Consider the following 25,204-nt stretch of genomic DNA (forward strand, 5'->3'; position numbering starts at 1 on the left):
CTGCAAAATTTGGGTAAGAAAAGCCTGCGTTGAAAGAGACCCTGTTACCAATAAAACATAAAAAAAACGGGTAATCTGGGTAATTTAAACACCATATCCTCCAAATTTTAATTTACTGAAATGATTAGTCTTTGCCTCCATAGGGTCTTGTTAAAGTCAGCTCCATTGGGATATGTTCCCACCCCCCCAATTCACATTCCACTTCTTTAAAAGGGATGTCTAGTGTCACTGTCTGTGATTTCAAAGTGTTTTTTTTTGCATATCCAAGAGGAGGTCAACAATTCACATATTACCATACAACACTCATGAAGACATGAATAATGGATTATAGGGAAAAAGTCTTTAAAAAAAAATACTAAAAAGAAATGTAGGCTTCATGCAAGTTCCACAAGTTGTGTTTTAGTTAAGGAGTCTGTTTCTTATGGAAAAAAAGGAATAAAGATTAGGCACAAAGAATGAGGTCTATGGGAGTCTGGTTTGGTATCCTGATGGCTCCAGAAGGCACTTAGTGTGCATTCATAATGAAGAGCAATATTGCTATCTACTCTCTATTTATTTGTTAGGCTACCCATAAATATAAATACCCATAACCATTCCTTAAATTTAGGTTGGTTAGCCTACATTAACTCACAAAATGCTCTCTGCTTAAAGCAACATAGAGAAATCTGTTAAGCCAGTGGTGCTCCTCCAGGCAATGTACTTTATAAATGTCCCATTCAGTTTAAAGTGTGGGGTCAGCATCACAACATCCATGCAAGCCATTGTGGTTATAATCCGGTAGCCTTGTAAGCAAAGCCAATGACAAAATGCCAGTGGCACAAAACTTAGGGGTAGCAAAGGCATAATGTGTGGCCAATGAGAGTGCCTAAAAAGTTTTCATTTTTTGTATATGTTGTTGTTAAAGGTGTATTTATAACCAGATTTGATTTTGCTAAAGCCCCTATGCTTCTCATTTCCTGCAGTCTGTGTCCTAAAGACACAACAGGAATTGAACAGGGAAAATCCTTTCTAGACAATTGTCATAGGTATCCCAGTAAAAGGATTTTACTTTTATTGCTGTGCAGATGCCAACCATAACATTTGGGCTTTTTCATCACAACTGTAACCAGGGCAAACAAGAGTGAATCCTATCAGAAGGGATGCCACAACAAATAATGCAAAAACTAAAATAAGAGGAGATACAAGCAAGTTAGCTGACTGTGCAGGTTATTGCATTATATGTCTGATGGGGCCAATAGAAAGCTCTCCTAGGAAGCAGAGCATCACTAAGGTGGCATATAAAAAAATACCTGTACTGTGGAAGCTGTGCCCAAAAAAGGCAAGGAGGGCAAAGGCTTCATCTGCAGTATTTGCCTCCAAGAATCTGATCTTTTCTCCTTTTACTGATTTGTGCTACATTGTGCTTTGGTAGAAAGGTGGTCACTTTTGTTCAGGAGCAGGCCTTCAGTTCTAGTTCCTCATGTCAAAACTGCCCCCTTCATGACTAGTGGGATATGATCAATCAGCAGCAGGACAGGTAGAAGAAGCACAGATCCACTAAATGACTAAAGCAGAAGCAGTGAGTATCTTGCACTGTAGGTCCACAGATACAGCTTCCTTTCCAGCAAGCCCATCACCAAAAATTTTACTAAATTTCCAGTATTTAGCAGCAGTGCCTTACATGATTTCACGCTGTAGATTTACAGCTATTTGGCTAAAGAAATGGACTGCCTAGGTACAGGAAGTGCATTACTGTGGGTAATTTTTTTTTGCACAATTACCATTACTAGATGGTGATCTTTAAACATGGAAGCGATCCCTCAACAAAGAAGGCTCATTACATTTATCTTTATTGCCACGTGGTAAATTTTTGCACAGTCCTGGAAAATACCATCTCTTTATTTCTTGAAAAAAAAAAAAAAAGCTTTCCTGACACATTAGTTTAAGAGAAGTTAACATATCCCGGAGGACACCCTTAAAAATCCTTAAAATATCTCATCCCCATTGTTACACCATTTAAGCCAAAGTGGAACAAATGTCATTATTAACTCTTTGTATATATATATATATATATATATATATAGATAGATAGATATATACATACACACACAGAGAAGGCGTGAGCCAAAACATCTTAAGTATGAAAGGACTAAAACCCGTCATTTTATTGACGCTATTTGTGCCCCATCGAGGGGATTTTCGTTCACTTCTAGGAATAAAAGTGAAAAACTCTCCAAAGGAAGGGGAAGAGCTCTTTTAGACAATATTCCTAAATGGAAACTCCCCACCTGGTGAAAACAGATTATAAAGAGGTTATTTCTGAATTTTTAATGACAACGTCACCAATACACGTAGAGTCAGCTATCCTCCCCAGAAGAGACACAAAAACTGTTTTACACTCTTCTCCGAATATTGTTCATCAAATCAGTTATCAGGAAAACATCTGCCATCACATTCATGTCTTCAATATTTCAAGTCCAAAAAATACCAAAAATGTATGTAACACATAGAATGACATTCTTGTGTTTTAATGGTCTGTATTCATAGACGGATGTTGTTATGTTTTTGACAAACGAAGGTCAGCAGATTCTCATTTACTTGCAGTATGAATGTCAGATCCCAGGCTGCATTTGACTTGCTTTGCATTATATTTCTTTGGATGCAAAACATGTCAATGTAGTCTTTCTAAGTGTTAGCATAATTTTGAGAAGCACTGCATTGGAATGCAAAAGACACCATTTACCAACACTGACACCATCTACAACCCCAACATTTCTTCTTTAGAACCCATTCTGATTGAGAAATTGGAAATTAACTTTTCTTCCCTATTCAATAAGTCATTCTTGTAAAGAGATGTAATATTTTTTCTTTGGGCTAAAGCCCATTCATCTATGGCTTCATGTTAATATACTGTATTTATATCTTTTAATAATGTATAAGCTTTGAGGCTGGTGACATAAAGCTTTAGAAATCATTCAATGCATGTTGAAAATTCATTTTTATTAACAGCCTGTTAATATCTGACTGCAAAAACACCATTCTGCAATGTATGTCTTTTAATATGTGGAAGGGTTACATAGACTGTAAATTACTATAGGTGAGTGAAATGTGTCATTGCATGTGATGCAGGTGTTTTTGTCTAATAGTTGTTTCAAGGAGTAAATGTAAATATAAATTTGTCCTAAAACACAGCAGCAAATAAAAGGAGATCTCTCCCTGCTTGAAGAATGTTGAAGTTCCAATACCAGTACATGCATGCTAAAAATAAATATCTAAAAGGTTTCAGAATTATATACTCCTGGGTCACCGGTCCAGAAAAGGATGCTCAAGATATACCGGTATGTGAATGTGTCTGCAGGAATCAGGATGGCAAACATGGACAGCACCACGCTAGACAGTGCCTAATACATGGAAGAAGGCAGCTTTTTGTGTTGATTAACAATCACAACACTTGCAAATTATTTTAGGGTATATATATGTATAGGTCACTAGATGCAGATTTAAAGATACAACCAGAAATTCTACAGTAAGCTCAGGTCTTAGCAATGAGGCAGCTCTTTTGTTCTCTTCAGCCAGCCCAGCCATAGTATTCACCTGGAAAAAAGGAAGGCAGAGTATGTTATTACAAGCATTGACAATATATATATTACTCCACAGTGGGGGAGGAGGGCAAGCACTAGAGCAGGGTTTCTAAACCAGGGTTCCTTGGAACTCCAGGGTTCCTCCAGAGGTTGCTCGGGGTTCCTTCAGCAATTTGTACCTCTCAGGTCAGTTTAAATCACACCAATGATCTTTTGGCTATCTGAACAGGTCTCCCCACTGACCACTATGGTAATATACTGTGAGCTGTGGATATAGTAAATATAGCAGGGGTTCCCAAAAACCTGAAAGTTATTTCAACGGTTCTCCAATGTTATAAAGGTCAAGAAACACTGCTATAACAAGTTACGCTGCTTCTAAGCTACGTACACCTTTGATAGCTGTAATTCACCAATTACTGGCATATCGCTAGATGAGGTTTCATTAAAAAGCATCCAAGGATGTCAAAAATTGATGATCCACTTAAAGCTAAAGTGCAACAAACTTTGGCTGGCATGTCCTAAGATATATGCTAATTTAAAAAATAACCTAACAGCATCAAAAGATGACCACAGTGATGCAAAGAAACAAACCATCCTGACAGATCAGTTCTGTTATCCTCTACCATGTGTACGAATTACCGTGTTGTTTTTGTATCTATAACATCGCAACCCAATTTTAAATTAATATAGTACCCAATAGAATTGTTTTTATAGATTTGATGTTTCTGTTGAATCAATTCAAAATAATTAATTTTTGTTTCAATCAAGTTTATTAGTTTTCATATTTAACAGTCAACAGAATAGGAACGGTATCCAAATATACATATTATTAATATACAGTGCAGACATAATACGCAGCGCTGTACAAAGCCCATAGTCATGACATTAGCTGTCCCTCAAAGGAGCGCACAATCTAATGTCCCTACCTCAACCATATGTCTTTAACACAGTCTAAGGGGCAATTTTGGTGGTAAGTTAATCAACCGAACTGCATGTTTTTGGAATGTGGGAGGAAACTAGAGTACCCAGAGGAAACCCACATGAAAGCACCTGCAAACTCCATGCAGATAGTGTCCTGTCTGAGACTTGAACCTGGGACCTAGCGCTGCAAAAGCCACTGTGCTACCCATACATATTAAAGGAAAGGCAAATAAAAATTGAGGAAACATACAACATAAAATAATTAGAACAGACTGAAAGTGATAAAGCACATCAAACTTGGGGCAATAACAGATACACATTTTTATTACACAGTATTCATATGGTGATATCATATTACGCAGTGCTGTACAAGGTCCACAGTCATGTCACTAGCCTTTAAAATAGTCCAAGGTCAATTTAGGAGGAAGCCAATTAACCTAACTACATGTTTTTGGAATGTGGGAGGAAACCAAGGCAAACACAGGGAGAACCAGCAAACTCCATGCAGATAGAGTCCTGGCCGAGAGTCGAATCTGGGACCTAGTGTTGCAAAGGGTGGAGCACTTACCCCTGAACCACCATGCTTCCCATAGAATAAATACATTAATACCAATGTTTTTATTTAATTGCCTTCCAAGCAGTGATCAAGTAGTAAATTGTGGTCATAGTGTTAAACCAGAGTCGTGCTAATGTGACTACCAAATTGTTATTAATGCTTATTAGCCATACAACTACTCAAATTCTGGTATAAACATAAACAAAACACCCAAAGCCATATTTTTCAGATATACATACATACAATATTAGGGGGGGTAGAGAACACGGGGTTGTAGATGGAAGGAAGGAGTGAGTGAGTAGATAGGGAGATGAAAAAACTTTCAATTTTTGTTGCTGGAAACAATATTTTGTGATTGTTTCCAACAACAAAAGAGTGCCAGATGAATGAACCAGTGTTGTACACATAGGTAAGGGGGCAGAATGAACCAGCAGCACCCCGCTGTGCACTTCTCCATTGACTTGTACAGCAGTCGTTTATTGTCGTTCATGGATACGTCAGGACAGATTCATGAATGACATCATGTGACCTCTGTATGTGTCAGACTTTCATATCGGGCAAGAATCATCGGACATGTGTATATATTTTTATTATTTACCAGGATTTATATAGCGCTGAAATATAACGCAGTGCTGTACATTAAATAGGGGTTGCAAATGACTGAGCGATACAGGCAATCACACAGGAGGAGGAGAGGACTCTGCCCGAAGAGCTTACAATCTAGGAGGTGGGGGAAGTATCCACAATAATGTGTTTTTTGTGCTAGCCTTGCCTAGCAGCTGTTGACATTCACCTCCCCCATACAGGGTCAGTTCACAAAACTAACACAGCAGCATTTGCTTATTTATGTCAGTCACAAGGCTGGACAGCCCTAGGCAGGTGTAAAAGCTTTGTGCATTGGCAAAACACACAAAGCTGCACCTTCTATAGTTTGGGGGGTGGGTGGATAAAGTCACATGACAACATCCAGATCAAGTGTCATGTGATCTAACCCGGAAGTGGCTGGCGGATGCGGCTGGAGTTTGTTTCTCTGGAGGGCGGTGACGTCACCGGCTGTCTGAATTCCCTGGGAGAGAATAGGGGAGAGACGGCTGCACCTGCAGCAAGAGACAGCCTGCAGAGACGGGCCGAGAGGGCTAGGACATGGCGAGCTGCTGAGCAGAGACAGCCTGCAGGAGGAGAGCTGGGACTGCAGTCCTTCCAGAGGCCTGGTCATACACAAAGAGCAGGCTCAGCTGGGAGCTCATCACTTACTGCACCTTATGAAGATCCTGCACCCTGACCTATAGGATGTAACTGTGCACACTACAGCAAATCCAAGGAGGAAATAGTATCACAACTTTCCAGAGAGATCATCTGCTATGAAGAATCCTAATTAGCAGGCCCTTGTCTATATACATGCCAAGAAGAGCCTACCACCATTCCCTGGCACCCCAATGGCATCCTCTATGTCCTCTCTCAGTGCCATCTAAAAGCCCGGCTTTTCTATCTGGAATTCTCATAGCGGTAAGATGACCAAAAAACAATATTTATGGGGCGAGTGTGCAGTGGTTTGGGGTCCATAGAACTTTTCTTTGCAATGTTAAACAATATGGCGTTGCTGTATCTTGTCATAAAGATTAATAAAAGATTGCGATATAGGACTTGATTTTGTAACTGGTCGGAAATATTCCGTCACCTTTATCATTAAAAAGCTCTTGGCAAAATCAGCATTTGCTATTTTCAGGATTGTTAAATACTTGTGTTCCCCTGTTGTGCTTAGTGGTTGCTCCCTGTAATATCTTCATCTCCATTGAGTTCTATAGCGAGGTAGGGGCTGGTGGGATGTACCATAGTGGGTTGCGGGGGACACCAACAACATTCAGCGCTCCGAGAATCGTGTATTTTGATGACTTTGCTGGAATGGGCTGTCATTGCATAAATAACAGATCATACACATCTAGGCATGTAGTGCATAAGTTTTTATTTTAACTGGCAGTGGGTGACTGTAGGTGGGTGGCAGCCTCTGTATTGTCACCCAACTTTTCAGCAACCACCCAAAAACAGCCGGATGGTTACTGAAAAGTGGCGCACCTGAATAAGAGGGAGTACACTTCATAGTGCGATATATATATATATATATATATATATATATATATCTGTATATTTGGGTTGAGTTACCTTTTAGAATGAATAAATTATTAACAATACATATTATACAACTACGATTCTTTATTATAAATTTATTATCACTGATCTGACTTTAGTAAATAAATGGTTTATTGCATGCTACTGAACCTTGCCTAATATTAAAGCTTGCTTATGATTGAACATCGGTCATTTACTGGTTGTGTAAACAGCAGCTGGTAATGATAGGGCTGTCTCTGTAATCTTGCAGGCGAGGTAGAATTGCTCAGGGCTTCCACAATCCTCCTAATCTCCCTGATGTCTGATCTTCATAGAAGGCTTTTCCAAAAACCTATCATGTGACTTCATTTTCTTACCCCTGAATGGGAAAGGGGTAACTCACATTGCCGGGAGCAAAAATGTAAGTTTTGTTCCGGTTGTACAATGATGGCTTTCAGTGTATTCTATGCTACAGCTTTTGATGATTTTCTTAAGGATTAGGCTTTCAGAAGAAGCCTTTTGTCACCCATTATGCTCATCAGCAGGACAATGCATGCCAGCTGACTGACTGTGACAAGCAGCACCTAATTTATTGTACAGAATCAGCTGAGATTCTCCAGGGAGAATGATTCCTATTTATTTCTGTGCATATGTGTGCAGTATTGTACCAGAATTCTCTGTATCAGGCTACAATTTGATTTGTTTATGGTGGAAAAAAGCGACTGCTAAAACTGTCCACACCTGGTAAATGTTACTAATATTCAATCTATCACAAAGCTTCCAATGCCTATAAATGCTAGTTGCCTGGCTGACCCTCTTGTTTCTATGCTTTGAGTGACTGATCCAGAGGGAATGATTTTTATCCTCCTTCCAGATCAGTGACAAAGAAAATACTAAAACAAGGAGGTCAGCATAGCCAGACAACTAGAATTTTCAGGAACTGGTATCTTCTCCTTTGATAGGTTTAGGTCTGCAATTTGCCCCACAGGATCCAAATTAATGGAATGTGTAGGTGGAACCTCTATATTCATAGATGTTGGCATATGTTGCTGATTTAACGGATCATATGTTTGGAAATCTATCCAGCTGCAGTCATGATAATTGATCCATACTGCATACAGGTAGTCCCCGGGTTACATACGAGATAGGGACTGTAGGTTTGTTCTTAAGTTGAATTAGTATGTAAGTGGGAACAGGTACAATTATTTTAATAAATATAATTAGGACAGATGTTTGTCTCAGCATAATATTAGGCAGTGTGGTGTCAGTTAACTGTATAAAATGTACTTGTGAGCTAATCCGCAAAAAAAAAAAAAAATTTAATGGAGCCTTACATTCAATAATTTTTGGAGCAAGCTGTGCTTTGATATGAAACAACTGCAGAGTTTGTCTTGGTCATTAAAGAGTTTCAAGAGGTTGCAGAATGAGCTCAGCCCCCTAAAATCACCCACAACCTCATGTGTTTAGCAACAGATTTCTTCTACAAGTCATGCAAACCGCCCCCTTTAAGCCTCTGTTTTGCACATAGCCAGCAGGGAAGCCCCGAGGAGGCGACATGTCTGTATGTCGGATCTCCTTAACGCGGGGACTACCTGTATAAGTGTGCAATGTTGAACACAGAAATGTGTTTTAATACATGGGTGGGAAAAAATTGTAGGTGGCGGCAGCCCCTGTGTTGTGACCTTATCAGTAAACACCCAAACACAGCCGGGTGTTTACTGAAAAGTGCCGGGCGGTGTGCCCAGCTAACAGGGGCTGGAGAGAATTGAAAATCAAATGCCACCCAATAAGCTGGCTTTGGTCTATTTCTGTGCTGTCATGAGGATCCCTTGGTTGGGTATATCCTTACACAAAGATCTGTGTTCTAATAACATTCATATATATGTCAGAATATTTGACTCTTATATTAAACATGGAAGTTGTGGATTTTGCATCATATTGTTGGACATTGTGGTCAAGCTGCCCAAACAGATTTTAAATTTGTCATCAGCAACAATTACTGATGTCTCGACTTGTTATTCGTTCAGTTGGCAAGGTCCTGTTTTACGGACAGAATAGTAGTCAGCATTATTTTTTTTTATTATTATAACAATAAGTATACTTGTGCAGCTGTTTGCATTGTTGGCTTGGCACAACTCCAGCCAAAAAAAAATGTAAATTCCAAAGCGAAGTTTTCTGCAATGTTTACCTTCAGTCCAGATGTATTTTTCTAGATGTCTTCTCTCTGAAGGACAATATTATTCATCTCGCTTCCCCTAGACCTAGGTTATCTCCAGCCTGTGAATAGAGAAGTAGAGGTTATAGAGATAAGGAGAGGTATGTGTTTATTACTTCCACCTAACTGTGCTCATTTGTATCATCATTACAAGACTGAGCACTTAAAGGTTCCAATTGTTTGCGATTCCAACACAAATTGTCATAGATCTCGTTACTTATTGTTTTTGGTTTAACATCTGTAGCTACCCTTCACGTACAGTGATAGATACTTGCTTCTGTTTCATGGAAGCAAATCCATAGGGAATAAAGTGAGATCTGGAAACCGGAAGTTTGTTATGACATACACACCCATCTCACTCCTCATTTTCTGCTGGCAAATACAATCACATAGGAAACCTTTCAAAGAAATATAAACATTTTATACTATAGCAATAAAAATCTGGCAGAAGTTTGAACTCTCCAATTCTCTGACAAATACAAAGACTTACACTATGAATACAGTTTGTTCCCTGCCTTCATAATGATTTCATATATCGTAGAGCCGTGTTTTGGAGCTTTAAGAACAGGCTTTCAATCCCTGGGGTTAATAGTATTCAGGGTATTTATTGTTAGGTGATTGGGGTGGTTTGTTGAATGGAAAGGTCTGGTTTAGCTTGGGTTAGGGGGATGGTGAGATTTTCAATGGGGTTGTGGAACAGATGGCGTATATGTTAGATGGTGGTATTATGTACATAATAGCTTGTGTATTCTACTACTAGAAGGTTCTGTGATATTGAGCTACATCCTGATAAATAGTGACATTCCTGCACCAAAATGTAGACCTATTAATGCAGCTAAATTGTCAGTAGTAATGCCTAGCTCTAGCCCATCTTTGTCAGGTTTTTGTTGCTGCCTTTTGTTCCATGTTGGCAAGCTCTACCTCCGTGATTGAGACAGGAAATGATGAGAAGTTTCCCTTTTAGCAACACAAGCTCAGTGTTCTCCCTAGCACCTTTTAGCCGGGTGCACCACCCAGTACTTTGGAGTAACAACCCAACAGTAAAACCCAAACTGAAAAGTTTAGTCACGATACAAGGGCTATGGACAGTTGGGGTATAATACAAAATTGGACTCATTTTAGGGGGTGGGCATTAGAAACTTAGAACAAAAATACAGGGGCTTTAAAAGACTGACAAGATTAGAGGAGATTCCTATGGCAACAACAATGTGCCTTACACATTTTTGACCACCCGCCTACAACGTCTTCCTACTCATCCTAAAAGTAATTTCTGGGGAATCTGTTAAGAAAAACACACAAAAAACATTTTGTACAGTGAAAAATTTTGTTATATACCCTGTAAGGCTTTGTCCCTTCCTATGTCACAGTGACACCCATTTCTTTTATTGCTTGTTTTGGTGTCACTAAGACAGAAAGTGCAACCCGCTCCCGTTAAAAAAAAAAAAAAAAAAAAAAAAAAATTATTTTTCCTACTGTAGCAAAAAATAAAAAAACGTAACATACTAAACAAGTTTTCCCCTGTACATAAACATTTCCAGTGTTAAATCCTTTTTTTAAACTCTGCAAGTACAGAAAAATATCTGCTGATGTGCCAAAAATATAGAAAGCTACTTCCTCTTTGGTGCAATACAGCTCCGAGTTCCTAAGCATTGGGTGTCAGCCCTGTCTACTGTATTTGTACAAGGAACACAGACCTCTTTGTATCTCCATAACCTACAGGAAATGAGCCCAAAAAGTTATAATAATTTCTGAAGAAATCAGCAGAATTTCTTTTTGTGTAACAAAACATGTAGTCTTGTATATTTAGCAGACCAAACATTTTTTTTTTTTTTGGTGGGGGTTTACATATACTTTAAGATTACTCTGATCTGGTCAAAAATATCTCTGAAATAGCATCACAAGTATATCTGTATTCGTGTTCAAACCTAAATCCCTGAGTCCCAGGTTGTAAATATGGCTGCTTGTTCCTACACACCAAACTCCTTGTACACGCTCTTATCATCTCTCGTCTGGACTACTGTAACCTCCTCCTCTCTGGCATCTAATATGAATGTTGCAGCCAGACTCATCCATCCTTCCCACCGCTCCTCTTCTGCTGCCTCTCTGCAGTTCTCTTCATTGGCTTCCATTTCACCTTAGAATAAAATTCAAGCTTCTGTGCTTTGCCTTCAAATCCCTCCACAGTTCTTGTCCCACTTACCTTTCTGACCTATCCCCTATCCGCTCTCTTTGCTCCTCCAATGACCTACTAATGATTTCCTCACTCATAACCTCATCACACGCACGGCTCCAAGACTTTCCTAGAGCTGCCCCGACTCTCTGGAATGGTCTTCCTCATCCTGTTTGCCTTGCTCCTACTTTCTGCTCATTTGAAGTGCTCAAAACCCATTTTTTCAAACTTGCCTCTTCTTCTGTCTTTTGAAACCATCACTACTTCCCATCATTCCATATCTCCCCTATTGTGTGTTAATTCCCCCACCTCCTAGATTGTAAGCTCCTCTGGGCAGGGTCCTCTCCTTCTGTGCCACTGTCTGTATCTGTTTGTCATTTGCACCCCCTATGTAATGTACAGCGCTGCGTAATATGTTGGCGCTATTTATATCCTGTTTAATAATAATAATAATAATACTGGTGCTAAGCCCTATTCCATATCAATAAGCAAAAATAATTCCCAAAGCTTCTACTACTTTCCAACGCTCATGTTTTTGACAGGTGGATGCTAGATTCAAGGCATAGTGGCAGAAGGGGGATTAATTATGATTTGAGCATAGAATGAGGTCCCATGTGCAGTCTATGACTCTAATAGCGAGGCTCCATAGAGACCTGAGGATAATTTAAAGACTAAAACGGTATCTGCAGACACCATAAGGTGCTCAGCATTGATAGTTAGTGTTGTGTCGCTTAGGAACAATTTCACTCGGTCTGCTTTAAAACATGTGCTTGTGTATGGAAGGGTGCCAGCTATCCTGCACCCTGTACACATTGAACACTGTGCCTTGTTAATGATAATTCTATACGTGCATATTACCCCTAGCCTGCTGCTTGAAGCATCCGGGGCATGAAAAAGATGAAGGTATGAAGAGAAGAATGCAGAATTCCGTACTAATCATTCAGATCTCTTTCCTGTATTGCATTGACTTCACCTTATTAAAATATATTTGGTTTGTATGAGTCACTGCACTTTGTACATCAGCTTTGCTATTTGCATTCCCTGTTCCCTGTTAAACACATGTATTAGATTATAAAAACCAACGAGCCTTGTGTTTCGGAAATGTGTGTTGTCCGGTGCACCCAGACTGGTAATTCAGAAGAGGTCTGGCACAGATGAGAACGTCTTGTGGGCTATTAACTGCCTTCAGCCTTGTACAAAACATGTAAGAACCTAGGAACCGCTACAGCCAGGCTTCTGCTTCTATTCTTCCGCTCTACTAATTTAAAGTACTGAGGTATAAATATTATTTCTGAGCTGGGATTATAAACATTGGATATATACGCCTTTGTGGACTGCTTTCTCCCGTCCAGCACTGTACCAATTATAATTTTATTTGAGGCCATTGTAAGCAGCATGGTTTCTTGCCGAGGTGCTATATTTGAAGTCCTATGGAAAGAAGTGTTGGCTAAAGGAATGCTTTGTTATTTTTATGAATTATTGTTATTTTTGGTCACTGGGATGTGAACTTGTTTCACATGGCATAAAAACATATACAGTGCTTAATTAAATAAAAGTTTTTAGGTTTTGCAGTAGTAATATATAGACAGACCTCCAATTTAAACAACTGCAATCTACCTTCTATTCAAGGTGCACGGATGTGTTGTGATTGAAGCAGCACTATCTGCCATTGATGACATTGTCATTATCCCATTAGCCTTTTGTAACATTTACATTGCAGATGACTGTCTGACAACAGAACAGGCACATTCTATATCAAGTCTTTGTCCTATGGGCCTAATGTAACCACAATGTGGTGACAACACTACTATAACGTTTGCAGCCTGTGGTTAGGTAGAGGGGCCATAAAATACAAGATATCTTCAGCTTTACCAGGTATTTATTTGCATGTAATAAATAGAGGAAATAAATTGTGGCTTATTAGATATAGCTGATCCTAAAGTACCTGAAAAGAACCATTCATGTTTTAAATCTAATTCTAATAAAACCTGAAAACTGCACTGCAATTGTTAAAATGTTTGTTGCTGCTTGCCTTATCCCTAACTCCTGCAAGCTTCTTCTCTCATGGAAGGTCCCCTGCATCCCCTTCTCTTGGGTGCTCTGTGCTGTGGTTGCAGGTTTTGACGTCACTTCCTAATATCTAAGACCAATAGCCCTTCACTGTAAATGACAATGCCGGAGGCCCTTCCACAACCGCAACCATTGAAGAGAGGGAAGAATTCCATTTGCTGCAGGGGTAAAGGAAATGGTAAGGTAATGTGCTGTTTATCCCCAACCCACCCCAACTTGGACAAAACAAACATTTAGGGGTAACACCACTGCACTGTACTACTGTTCTTTTTTATTTATTTCTAGAGTTAAGACTAAGTTATGAAAACCAAGCAATTTTGTTGAAATGAGTTGTTGAAAACCCTTAATACATGCCATAAGGTGGTTGTGACCCCACATCCCAGGCCGTGTAGAGAAGATATGGAGTTGTAACCTTTGCCTTCTTCTGTCTCCACCTCCGACATGTACCCAAGGACCTCCTAGCATGCCTCTTTTTGTTTCAATCGTTTTTATTGGTTATAACAACAAATTAACAGATATATACATGACACAAGGTTTACAAAAAACACACGACATTATGGAAAAATATTTGGGGGAGTACCCCGACACGTGCAGTGATATAGAACAAGTGACATGTCATTGTTCAAGTGCAAACCATACAACTCAATGACCGAGGACCATTACAAGAACAGTCTCCCGGTCAACTATGAAGAGGGGAAGGGAAAACCAGAGGGGGAAAGAAGGTAAGGTTAAGGGAACATGAGGGACAAGAGGAGGCCTGACTGGCCCAGTAGCAGTGCACTCGCTTGTGTTGAACGTCCCTATAAACCGGAGCAATTTCTATTCTGCCCTTGAGTAATGTAGTGCCTATGGCCAAAGCATTTTAAACTGAGGTGATTCCTTAAACCAGTCCCACATGGACCACGTGAGTTTGTATTGCTCCGTCCTATTCTCGTCCTCCGCAACCAGATACTCCATCCGTTGTATTCTTTCCAACTCAGTAAGCCATTCCCTTAAAGATGGTGCTATGAGCTGCTTCCATTTCCTTGGTATTATTGTCCTAGCTGCGTTTAAAAAATGCCTAAGGACATCCCGTTTATTTGATTTTATAGACCAGGGAGGATAGATAATAAGGCCATTTTGGGCGTTAGTGTTAAGTCAGAGTCAGTCGCCTTATTGTATAATACAATGATCTGATTCCAGAGGCTGCGAATGTCAGAACAGTCCCACCATATATGCAACATAGTACCCCGGTGTACATGACACCGCCAACATGCGTCAGAGGATGATGGTGATATCCTGTGAATATCTGTCGGGCATATATACCACCGGGCCACTATTTTGTAATTGGTTTCCTGGGTTTTACAAGAGAGTGCCATTTGATGAGTTAGTATGAATGTTTTTTCCCATTCTATATTTCCCTTCTTTCTTTATCATTATGCCTTGCAGTGGGCTTTGAATAGATATGCGTTGCAGCACATCCCGCTGGGTTTAAATGCAGATTGTTTCATTTTTACCAAGCACATTATCAGTACAGCACATGTGTGTTACCCGAGCTTATTAAAAGCAATGTTTTTTGTTATTGTTTTGGGTCTGCACAGGACAACACAGCCCAATGGACATGGTGTGATTAGGCCCTATGAAGTAGCGGCTGCATTTCAGCATAGAAAAAGATTTTTATGTCCAACCTAAAATCATTCAATTTTCTTTTTACACAATATGGCATACATGTTAGAGTATGCATCTGCTAGGGGATTGGGTATATATTTAGGTGTGTTTGGTTTGGGTTTTTTAAAAGATACAATTGACTCACTCACTTTGTTTGCTGTGTTTGTGCCCTCTGGTGTACACAAAGAGGTTCATCTGATTACTTAATGCCCGCAGGTTATCTAGGACTGCCTGTACCTGACGTCTGGCATATGGCATAGGGGTGAAGGGGTTCCATGCTAAATACATACCAAAGGAAACTAAATGTCAGGCTGTGTCTTGTCCATTTAAATAATCAATCACTAAAGTTACATCAATATATATTGTATGTCTCTAATTTGTTTTTCTATACTTTTAGGGTAAAATATTCATACTTCCTATTCCTAATTTCTTTGTATTTTTTACCAATATATACAAGTACATAAATAGTGTTAATTGCAGATCAGTTTGTCCGCGTGTGCTGTGTGTAAGGGTAAAACTGAAGAGTATATGAGATCCATATTATATAATATACATTAGAAGGAGTAAATCATTTTAGCATATTTACCTTTAAACAGAAATATTTTATCAATTGGTCACAGATCATTTAAATAAAGTAAAGGGAAAACACAGACTATAGCTATAAAATCAATGTGTGTTTTGGTAAAAATAAAATTGTATAGACTTAAAGCCCCAAGTTAGGCAAAAATAAAGTTTTCTGTGCACCACCTTCCACATCCTCGAACTCATCTTACCGGCTCTTTTTCCTCCCTTCCTTTAGAAGGTTCCTTTAAACCCTGCACTAGGTCCCATGCCGTTTCTGTGTAGGGGGGTCCACTGATCCAGAGCTGCAGAGTGCCTGCTGTTTCTAGACAGTTGCATTGCATTAAAATCTCACCTCTTGTAGATGCTGAGAGGACCTCGGCTCTGGGTGAGCACTGGGAAGTATAAGGTGGTTCGCCAGTTTGCCCTGCATAATTATTTGTTAGTTTTGGTTAGAACAGGGGAACCAATTACCTAAATAGATGATTTTATAGATGAGGGGCAAAACGGATTTCCTGGAGGGAACACAGGGACATTATGTAAATTACGCGCACATAGTGTATTGGATGATATTTGTTCAGCTATATATTTCGTTGTATGCTCAGAGTTCATAATTATTGCCTGCAACTATTCAACACTAAATCGTTCTCCACCAACCATACAACACTAAATTGCTCTGAGGATAGAAAACATTCTGAATTAGACTTTCGTAAGTTATAGAATACCATGATTTGATCCCTTGATGCCTCCAATACACACAAACCTGTATAATGTATATGTAACCTCCTTGTTCCTAAGATTGGCCAGGAAAATATTTGAACTTCGTAGACACTCAAACCATGCGTGAAAATCTTGGACTCTGGGCACCTAACATGTATGTGAACTCCAGCTTTATATATATATATATATATATATATATATATATATATATATATAGCTGGAGTGCACATACATGTTAATATATATATACCCTGTTTCCCCGATGATAAGACACTGTCTTATTTTTTTTTGAAGGCCAAAATATGCTCTAGGGCTTATTTTCAGGGGGATGCCTTATTTACCCATGAAGAAGACTACAGTACACAGTTATTGTATGATACTGGAGGATGTGGGTACAACACAACATTTTCAAGGGGGTCCAGTAATGAAACACAGGCTGGGTCTGCCCTACTTTGCAGGGAACATTGGAATTTTTCCCTTAATCCTCAATCTGTAAATTCTTTCCCATATCCTGAGCCTTCCCATTGGTCAATGAAGCCATCCATGATATTACATGACCGACTGGGAGGTTTGAATGGTGTATGGGTGTTTGGCCATGGTAGAGGACAACTTGTACAACACAAGTTGGGAAATTTGTTTGTAGTTTCAGCTGCTCATATTTTAAGATCTACTGTTTGGATTTGCTAAAAAGTTCATTTTTTAATTGTATGCCCTTTTTAAATTGCTCAGGTTTACTTTGATTCCAATGGCTTTTCAATAAATATAATTTTATCTTCTTCAATCTCTGTGGTGGCTCTTGCCATTATCATATCTATATCATTGTTTCATCTCCCCTCTTCAGGTGTGCTCACTCTGCATAGCTTCCCTTTCTGGCATTCATGTTTTGCAATACTCTGCGTCATTTTCCTTCTCCATCCCCCTACAGAAGTGCTTCACTCTCCCTATTTGGTAAACTTCTGGGACACTTGAGCGACAAGAGCTTGGTGTTCAAGGAGAGCAAATCTGGGATTTCTACTTATTAAGAGTGGACTGGTATATTGCAAAGAACATTACACAATTTGAGGTTGTACCCTTCCTTATTACATTGAAGTGTGCAGAATAAGTAAAACAGTCTGCTGCAGAAAGCTCACAGACCAGCACAGGCTTCATTTTCCAATGGGATTTGCCTAGTGTTGGTAAGAAAGGGCAGAATTCTCTGCATTAAGCGAACCTTTACTCAAGAATTGCTACACGTCACGTAAATCTTTACAATTGGTGGGGATAGAGCTTTAGCTTGTCATTTTTGACGGCTTATAATTTTTATTTTTTGTTACAGGAGTCTTTTGCAGCTGGATTGGTTCAAGATGGGTGTTTTCAGACAACTGGGTCTTCTTCTATGGAAGAATTATGTTTTACAGGTGAGTTCCATCAGATGTAAAGGTAATGAACTTGTTTTTTGTGTTCATTTTGGTATCTGTCCACCCTAGATTGGAACAGATCATCAAATACCCTGATGGCCAACCAATGGAAAGTTTGCAGTTGGGCATAGATATTGCTCATTACAGTCCTAAGGATAGTTAAGGAGACTGATAAGTTAAAATAAGATTTTAGTTTAGGTTAGGGTTTGGGCAAAATATTCAGATTAGATTTTAGGGGCTTAAAGCAGAGACCCTACACTGAAATGAAATTGTTTCTTTCACTGTCCAGACTCCTTCTCAAAAAATCTACTTTTAGGAAAAGAAAACAAATAGAATATTACTTGACTCAAACCCTCCCCCCCTCCACCTCAGCTTTCTGTTCACAGCGTCTAGGCATGGATAACATTACCGTCTTGTGAGAGGATTTCCTGCAAACAAAATCTCACAAGGAGAATTTCTTGCATGATTCTTCTTCCCAGCTTTCACCATGAATCTTACCGAATATACTGTTAGGTCCAACCCATATAGGACGGGTTAAGGTAAGTATAATTCTAGCTTCTTTTACCTTTTAGGTTCATTTTAGGAAGTTGGTGGTTTGAACAGTGAAAGCTGACCTTCCATTTTAGTGGTAAGTCTGCTTATAGGGGTAATATAGGGTAAATATATAATCAGGTTGGGGGGAAGGTTGGGTAATGTTAGGTATAAGTTAAATGTCAGGATAAATACATTTGTATGTGCTAGCACTAAAACTTTCGGTGCACAGAAACTAATCTACTCCATATCATGTACAATTTGTCTGGCTGTCCTTAGCTTTTTAAAAAACTGTGTTTGAATCACTGATCTTTACTTCTTCTTTTGACAGAAACGTCAGGTGCTCGTTACAGTGATAGAATTGGCACTTCCACTACTGTTTTCTGTCACTCTTATCGCCTTAAGACATCGAGTGGTCTCTGAGAATTTTCCCGATGCTACATTTTTCAACTCTATAAGTTTTCCTACCTTACCCAGACTCTTTTACAGTGGATCCTGGGAACTGGCATATGTTCCCTCACACAGTGACGCTGTTGTAGACATTGTCAGGCATGTGGAGAAGAATCTAGATATTGACATTCGAGGTAAGGAATGCTATGCGGATAATATGGCCTGTCTGTTTTTGGCTTATGAATGACTCTGGTAGGCACATAACAATCCATACCCCTTTGCGATGTAAAATACACATGGTAATTGTTCCCTTGGGTAGTGAAGCTGATTCTGGTTAACACTGCACTAAAAATCCTATTGACATCCTTTGAGCAGGTTTTGCGTTATCATAGACTTATATAGGAATGCAAAATCTGCCTGAGGTCATTCTACTCAACTTCCACCTATCAATTTTAATCCTTTGTGTGTGTAATAACCATTCTAAATTTCAAAATGTATTCTAATCGCTTTGATGGGTAGCCCATAGCATGTAGTGCTGGCTGTGTAAATACAGTTCTTTTAGTTAAGCAAACAAAGGTGATACTTTGCAATCTAACATTCCTCTGGGTACAACACCATCTTAAAAGAGCCAGTTGTGGCAAGGTTTTTTAAGAGCCACTATTACAACATTTTCCATATTTTGCAAGCTACAGAAAGTACACTATTCAGACAGCAGCCTTTCACTTATATTATTTTGAGGGAGTTGGTGTCTCATTGTTATTCACTATCAATTTATTAATGCCTAAAGATGGGCACACAAACATGCAGTGCCTTTAAGTTGAATCGTGAAACTAAAAATGTTGTCACTTTAAACTACTAATCCTATTAGTCTTCATGTAATAAAGATGAACAAATACAGATTTAAAAATTGTAGCAGCCACTAGACTTGAGGTAAGCTGCAATATATTTTCTTTCTTTTTGACAACCTTATTTTAGACCCGCTTTTCACTAAATCCTAATGCTTATCTGTGCTGAGAAAAGCTGTACGTAGCTTTATTAAATTAAAAAAAAAAAAAAAAAAAAAACACACGTGATGTGGAACCTTCATGATTTAAAGAACTGGAATCTTTGAAAGAAATACATGTGACAGTCTCCCTGAAAAGCAAAAATGCTAAATGATGCTGGTAATTATTCATCCAGGAAATGAAGAGAGCTCTGTCTCACTATCTGAAGCTCAAGTGTGCAGTAAAGTCCAAGGCTGCTTAAAAAAGTTATTTTTGCAATAACAATACATGTCCGGTGGGTACATTATCTTTTTGTTCCCCACTTATAGCATATATACTAAATGCGGACCTAAACTGAAAAAACAAAAAAACACCAGGAGGTAGTACTATTTCACAAACAGACATGCAGTGTCTCTTGTGTTAAATAAATAACTCCTTGGCTCTTGGTGGGCGTAGGGGTTACATCATCCGATGACATGAGGATCAACATCTTCACAGAAGTCCCCCAGGGAGCAGGTGGTGAAGTTGGCGCCTTTCATGCATGTAGCATTACCGTTCCTGCACAGGGTATCTGCCATATTCAGCTATGCTGTGCATACTTTCTGATTATGGCAGACGCTCACCACCCATCACCGAGTTTAGTTATGCTTCAAAAATTATTCGAAAGCCACTTGGGAGCAGCTAGAATTCCCATTATTCAAAGTAGAGTTTTCCTGAAAGTTGTATTTGTATGTGTCTCCACAGCTCGTGGGTTTCCTACTGAAGAGGACTTTGAGGAGTTTATCAGACACAATAACCAGTCAAGCAATGTTTTGGCTGCCTTGGTCTTTGATCATCCTTTTAACAACAGTTATGAACCCTTACCTCTGCAGGTAAAAAAAAAACAGTGAAGAAGGTGTATCCAGTGGTCATTTGTTGTTTATGGGATTGTAGTTTGTGTGAGTGAGGCCACTTATGAACTTGAAATCATTTTTGTCCATTTATCTTTTAATGGCTGGACCAAGAAGTGACCGTGTCATATAGATTTTTCTGAACATTTGCAATTGTTTTCTTTTAATTACGTAAACGTCCCTGTATTTCAATGAGATTTCATTGCACTGAACAATTGTGTTGCTGTAGGATCTTCCCACTAATATCTCATCCATAGGGCTAGCCTCATAAGTGATGTTTGTCTAAAAAAAAATTATTTTATTCAAGGTGATCCCTAACTTGTTAATTGTTTGAAGGGTAAGTCCCATATGTCATCTGTGGTTGTTAAAAGCAGCAGATCAGCCATGTAACTCACTGAAGGTCAGAATCCTCTTCTTTGCCTTTGTGACATCATCACATGGCCACTGAGGTCTTCTCTCCATCAAAGGCAGGATCCAAGATAATGGTGCCATGGTGACAACACTGGAAAATACACTTCACTCCCTGCAGCATGGTCACTCTGTCACTCTCCCTGCAGCATGGTCACTCTGTCTCAAGGAAGGAGGATAGGGATATAATTCATCCCTAAGCCCCCAGTATAGTGGTCACAACGGTGCTGCAATATGCTAATGGGCAAACAGGGACCCTTTCAGTCCTCCAACAATTTAGTAATCTGTTTTGTGTGTTGGTCAGATTTCCAGGTATATGTTTATGTAAAAATATTTTTTTTTTTTGTGATTCTAACAGGTCCGATATAAATTACGATTTAAATACAGCCCACGGAATGCTCCTGCCAGAGAGCAAACAGGCCTAAACCCTAACGTGGATAGAAACTGGCATACAAGATATCTTTACCCTCTGTTTCAGTTGCCTGGGCCACGTGAACGTAAAGATGACTCTGGTGGTACACCAGGTAATAATTGGTGTTTACAGAGATGTTCATCTACCATTAAAACCAATATTGTCATTTTTGTTTACTGTTTGTTATTGATACTACAGTGAAAAGGATTGGTAGAGTAAGTCCAAGGATCTCTGGGAAAAACAGCTATTGCTTGTAGTCCTCATTCTAGTATGCACTCCTAACTGATGTATAGCACTTGGGTGAACTGGTCCTTTAAATTAATTTTCTCTTCCAGGGTACCAAAGAGAAGGCTTTCTGGCTGTTCAGCACCATGTGGATCGGGCAATAATGTATTACCATGCCAATAAAACAGGACGGGCTCTTCTTGACAAAATTCATGTGGCCATTCGTCGGTTCCCTTTCCCTCCCTATGTCAATGACCTCTTCATCCTAGCAATCCAGAACCAGCTTCCATTGCTGCTTATGTTAAGCTTTACATACACTTCACTGAGCATTGTTCGAGCCCTTGTCCTGGAGAAGGAGCGCAAACTGAAGGTAAGCACCTGTACATTTCTCATAAATATGTATATTATATTGTGTGATTTCCAGTTTTGTGGTTTTGGCTTGCTGGTTTCTAGGTAATAAGGCTCTGTGACCTTTTCATGATAGGAGTTTTTTAATGCTTAGACTACCAGATTAAGTTTAGCAGTGTTGGTATGCATCAGTTAACTTGACAACACTGTATTACTACTGTTTTTAATTGACAATGAGCCTTAGATTTACCAGAGCAATTTTTACTTTTCCATTTTGTACCTGTTTATTTAGTAATAGCTTTGGTATTACTTAAGATAACTAATAATAGATAAAGCTGACTAATACCTACGTACGTACATTGTTTCGTTAATTTAGGGACAAGCTATCAACAATAATACATTTCGAGTTAGTTTTACCCTAAATAAAAGGCTTACATTTTTGTTGTATTTAAAAATTCATTTTGTTCTGTACAAAGGATAGCAAATTTATTTGTAAATTTAAACAAAACTTTTTCTTTTCAATTTTTTTGGCAACAATAAAAAATTTGCAAGGAAATTGAATGGAAGGTATCTTTAACTATAGTGGGTTGTTAGTAAAACCTTGTAAATATTTCACTGAATGATCACTGAAGTTGGCCGTACGGTGATTATTTGAAGGAAATGTCACTTGTTTCCAAGTCATGTACTGTACACCTACAAATTCACTGTCCAGGGCAACATAAATATATTGTATTGATAACATCAGGCAGTATATTATTAGTTAGCCAAAATCTACATACACTAACGTTTTACAATATGTTGTTTTCCAGGAATACATGCGTGTGATGGGACTCAAGTCCTGGCTCCACTCAACTGCTTGGTTCATCCACTTCTTCCTCCTCTTGTTGGTGTCTGTCATCTTTGTCACTCTGCTTATGTGTGTCCAGGTCAGTGAATGCACCAGTGGTATTAATTATGATTCATATTAGATTTATTCATTAGGTATATCCACAAAGTGTAAAAGTGTTAACATTTTTATCTATATTTTTCCTTTTTACGTAAAAATGTTTCCACTTTCCACTTCCAAATTTACATAATTGTGACAAAACTATTCTTTTCTGTATTACCAGTCAGTTATTATATCTATTTGTATTAATATAGCAAACTAGGCAGCCATTTCCAGTTTTGTAGAAATCTGAAATATGAGTTTATTTCCTTTCAGAACATTTGTATTTGTGATTTTTTTTTTCATGTCCCTAAGCATATTCCAGCTCTCGTTGAATTTAAATTTCTTGCACATACTGATAGGTATTATCCCTTGTGATCAACCATTTTAAGCTTAACTGAGGATCTCTGATATCCCTTTTTTTTAACCTGATTTGTAACATGACTTTACAGTTAAGTAATATCTTGTGTGTGTGTTTTTTTTTTTTTTAAGCTAAATTCCAGGTTAACACCTAATACAAAGCACAGGTAGTGATTTGTCCCTGCTTCTGCACAGTAACACTTACAGAACTTACTTTTTCCCCAGCCTGTGACTGCACAGTAAAAGAGAAGCATCAGACTGATGAGCTCATCTCTGTCTTGTTCTTACCTGTAATCTCCCCCTTTCTTACTCCCTTTTGAACTCTATGATGCTTTTTTACATAATAATTGAATTCACAAAAGGGAGAAGCAGCCTTGTTTACTACTGTATTGTGTAAAAGCAATTTGTGTTCTGTTTTTAGGTTAGCGAGCAAGGGGCAGTACTCACACGAAGTGATCCCACTCTGGTCTTTTGCTATCTTATGGTATTTGCAGTCTCCACCATCTCATTTAGTTTCATGATCAGCAGCTTCTTCTCTAGAGGTAAGAAGTTTTCTATCCTTATACTGTATGTAGCAATGATTTTAAAAGTTACAGACTGACATTGTGTGATTTTCTGCATTTCAGCCAACATAGCAGCTGCAGCTGGTGGCTTCCTTTATTTCTTTTCCTACATCCCTTATTTCTTCATCTCGCCACGATATGACATGATAACCCACAGTGAGAAGCTGGTTTCCTGTCTAATCTCTAATGTTGGGATGGCCATGGGAGCTCAACTTATTGGCATGTTTGAAGGCAAAGGTCAGTGTAGGTTTTGGCTTTCCCTTTCGGGAAAAAAACAAGCACATTTTGTCTGTTTCTAAATTTTATATAGTGTACATGATATTTGGCCCGTATGTAAATATGTACTTTCTTTTTGAATAGGTACGGGAGCTCAGTGGTCCAATCTGATGACACCGGTTAGTGTAGATGACAATTTCACACTGGGTCAAGTCATGGGAATGCTGCTAGTTGATTCAGTACTCTATTCCATTATTGGGTGGTATGTGGAGACTGTTATGCCTGGAGACTATGGAGTTCCCCAGCCTTGGTACTTCTGTATTCTGGTAAGTCTTTCTGTCTCTGTTTCCCTGCCAGTCTGTTTGGTTTCATTATAGGCCTTTTTACCATTACAATAAGTTCCTCCTTCCCTAAAAGTTATGTTTCACACCATTGCTTTCTTCTATCACTTAAAGGAGAATAAATGTATGCAGTTTCTTGGCCCTTTCCTGTCATATCTGTATATGCTGACATCAGACCACACTGATGTTACCCATGTTTTCCAGGTTAAAAAAAAACCCCTACCATATACTGCAGTAAACTTTGCCAACCTCACTCTAAATCACCTTCATATTCATATCACAATTTGCTCAGAATTAGATGAGTTTTTAGGAGACCATTTTTTAACTACCTATTGCCATACAGTTCTTTTCAGATGCTATAATGCATTGCAATGAAATAAGTTTGAACATTGTGGAGGTTCTCTTGGTCAATTTTATGGGTGTTTTTTTTAGCCTTCCTATTGGTGTGGGACACCCAGAAATGCAGAAATAATTGAGAAAGAGGAGGAGGAAGATCCAGAGAAGGTGCTGAGAGGAGAATACCTGGAAGAAGAACCATCAGATTTGATACCGGGTGTTCGTATTAAACATTTAACAAAGGTATGATTCTGACTCTACACGTCTAGGTATTGTCACTCTCATATTTTCCTGATAATATGGAGTAGGATATTTTCTCTTTCTAAAGACCTGTCTCTCTTCTGCTGGTCACA

General features: G+C 38.8%; 1 protein-coding gene across 2 annotated transcripts in view; it reads left to right on the forward strand.

Moving 5' to 3' along the window:
• The first annotated feature begins 6,047 nt into the window (after nucleotides 1-6,047).
• The window catches only part of ABCA3 (ATP binding cassette subfamily A member 3), a 36,946-nt gene continuing 17,789 nt past the window's right edge, over nucleotides 6,048-25,204 (forward strand). The window contains exons 1-11 of one of the 2 annotated variants that reach the window (XM_072417656.1): nucleotides 6,048-6,543; nucleotides 17,842-17,923; nucleotides 18,786-19,038; nucleotides 20,572-20,699; nucleotides 21,484-21,649; nucleotides 21,873-22,132; nucleotides 22,920-23,036; nucleotides 23,817-23,937; nucleotides 24,022-24,195; nucleotides 24,319-24,500; nucleotides 24,948-25,094. In XM_072417656.1, the coding sequence (XP_072273757.1) occupies nucleotides 17,870-17,923; nucleotides 18,786-19,038; nucleotides 20,572-20,699; nucleotides 21,484-21,649; nucleotides 21,873-22,132; nucleotides 22,920-23,036; nucleotides 23,817-23,937; nucleotides 24,022-24,195; nucleotides 24,319-24,500; nucleotides 24,948-25,094 (1,602 nt within the window). In that variant the 5' untranslated portion in view covers nucleotides 6,048-6,543; nucleotides 17,842-17,869. Of the gene's footprint in view, nucleotides 6,544-17,626; nucleotides 17,702-17,841; nucleotides 17,924-18,785; nucleotides 19,039-20,571; nucleotides 20,700-21,483; nucleotides 21,650-21,872; nucleotides 22,133-22,919; nucleotides 23,037-23,816; nucleotides 23,938-24,021; nucleotides 24,196-24,318; nucleotides 24,501-24,947; nucleotides 25,095-25,204 lie in introns of those variants that run through there. The other variant, XM_072417657.1, reaches the window with a different exon arrangement.

Source organism: Pyxicephalus adspersus, chromosome 7, assembly GCF_032062135.1.
Source record: "Pyxicephalus adspersus chromosome 7, UCB_Pads_2.0, whole genome shotgun sequence".
Lineage (NCBI taxonomy): Eukaryota > Metazoa > Chordata > Amphibia > Anura > Pyxicephalidae > Pyxicephalus > Pyxicephalus adspersus.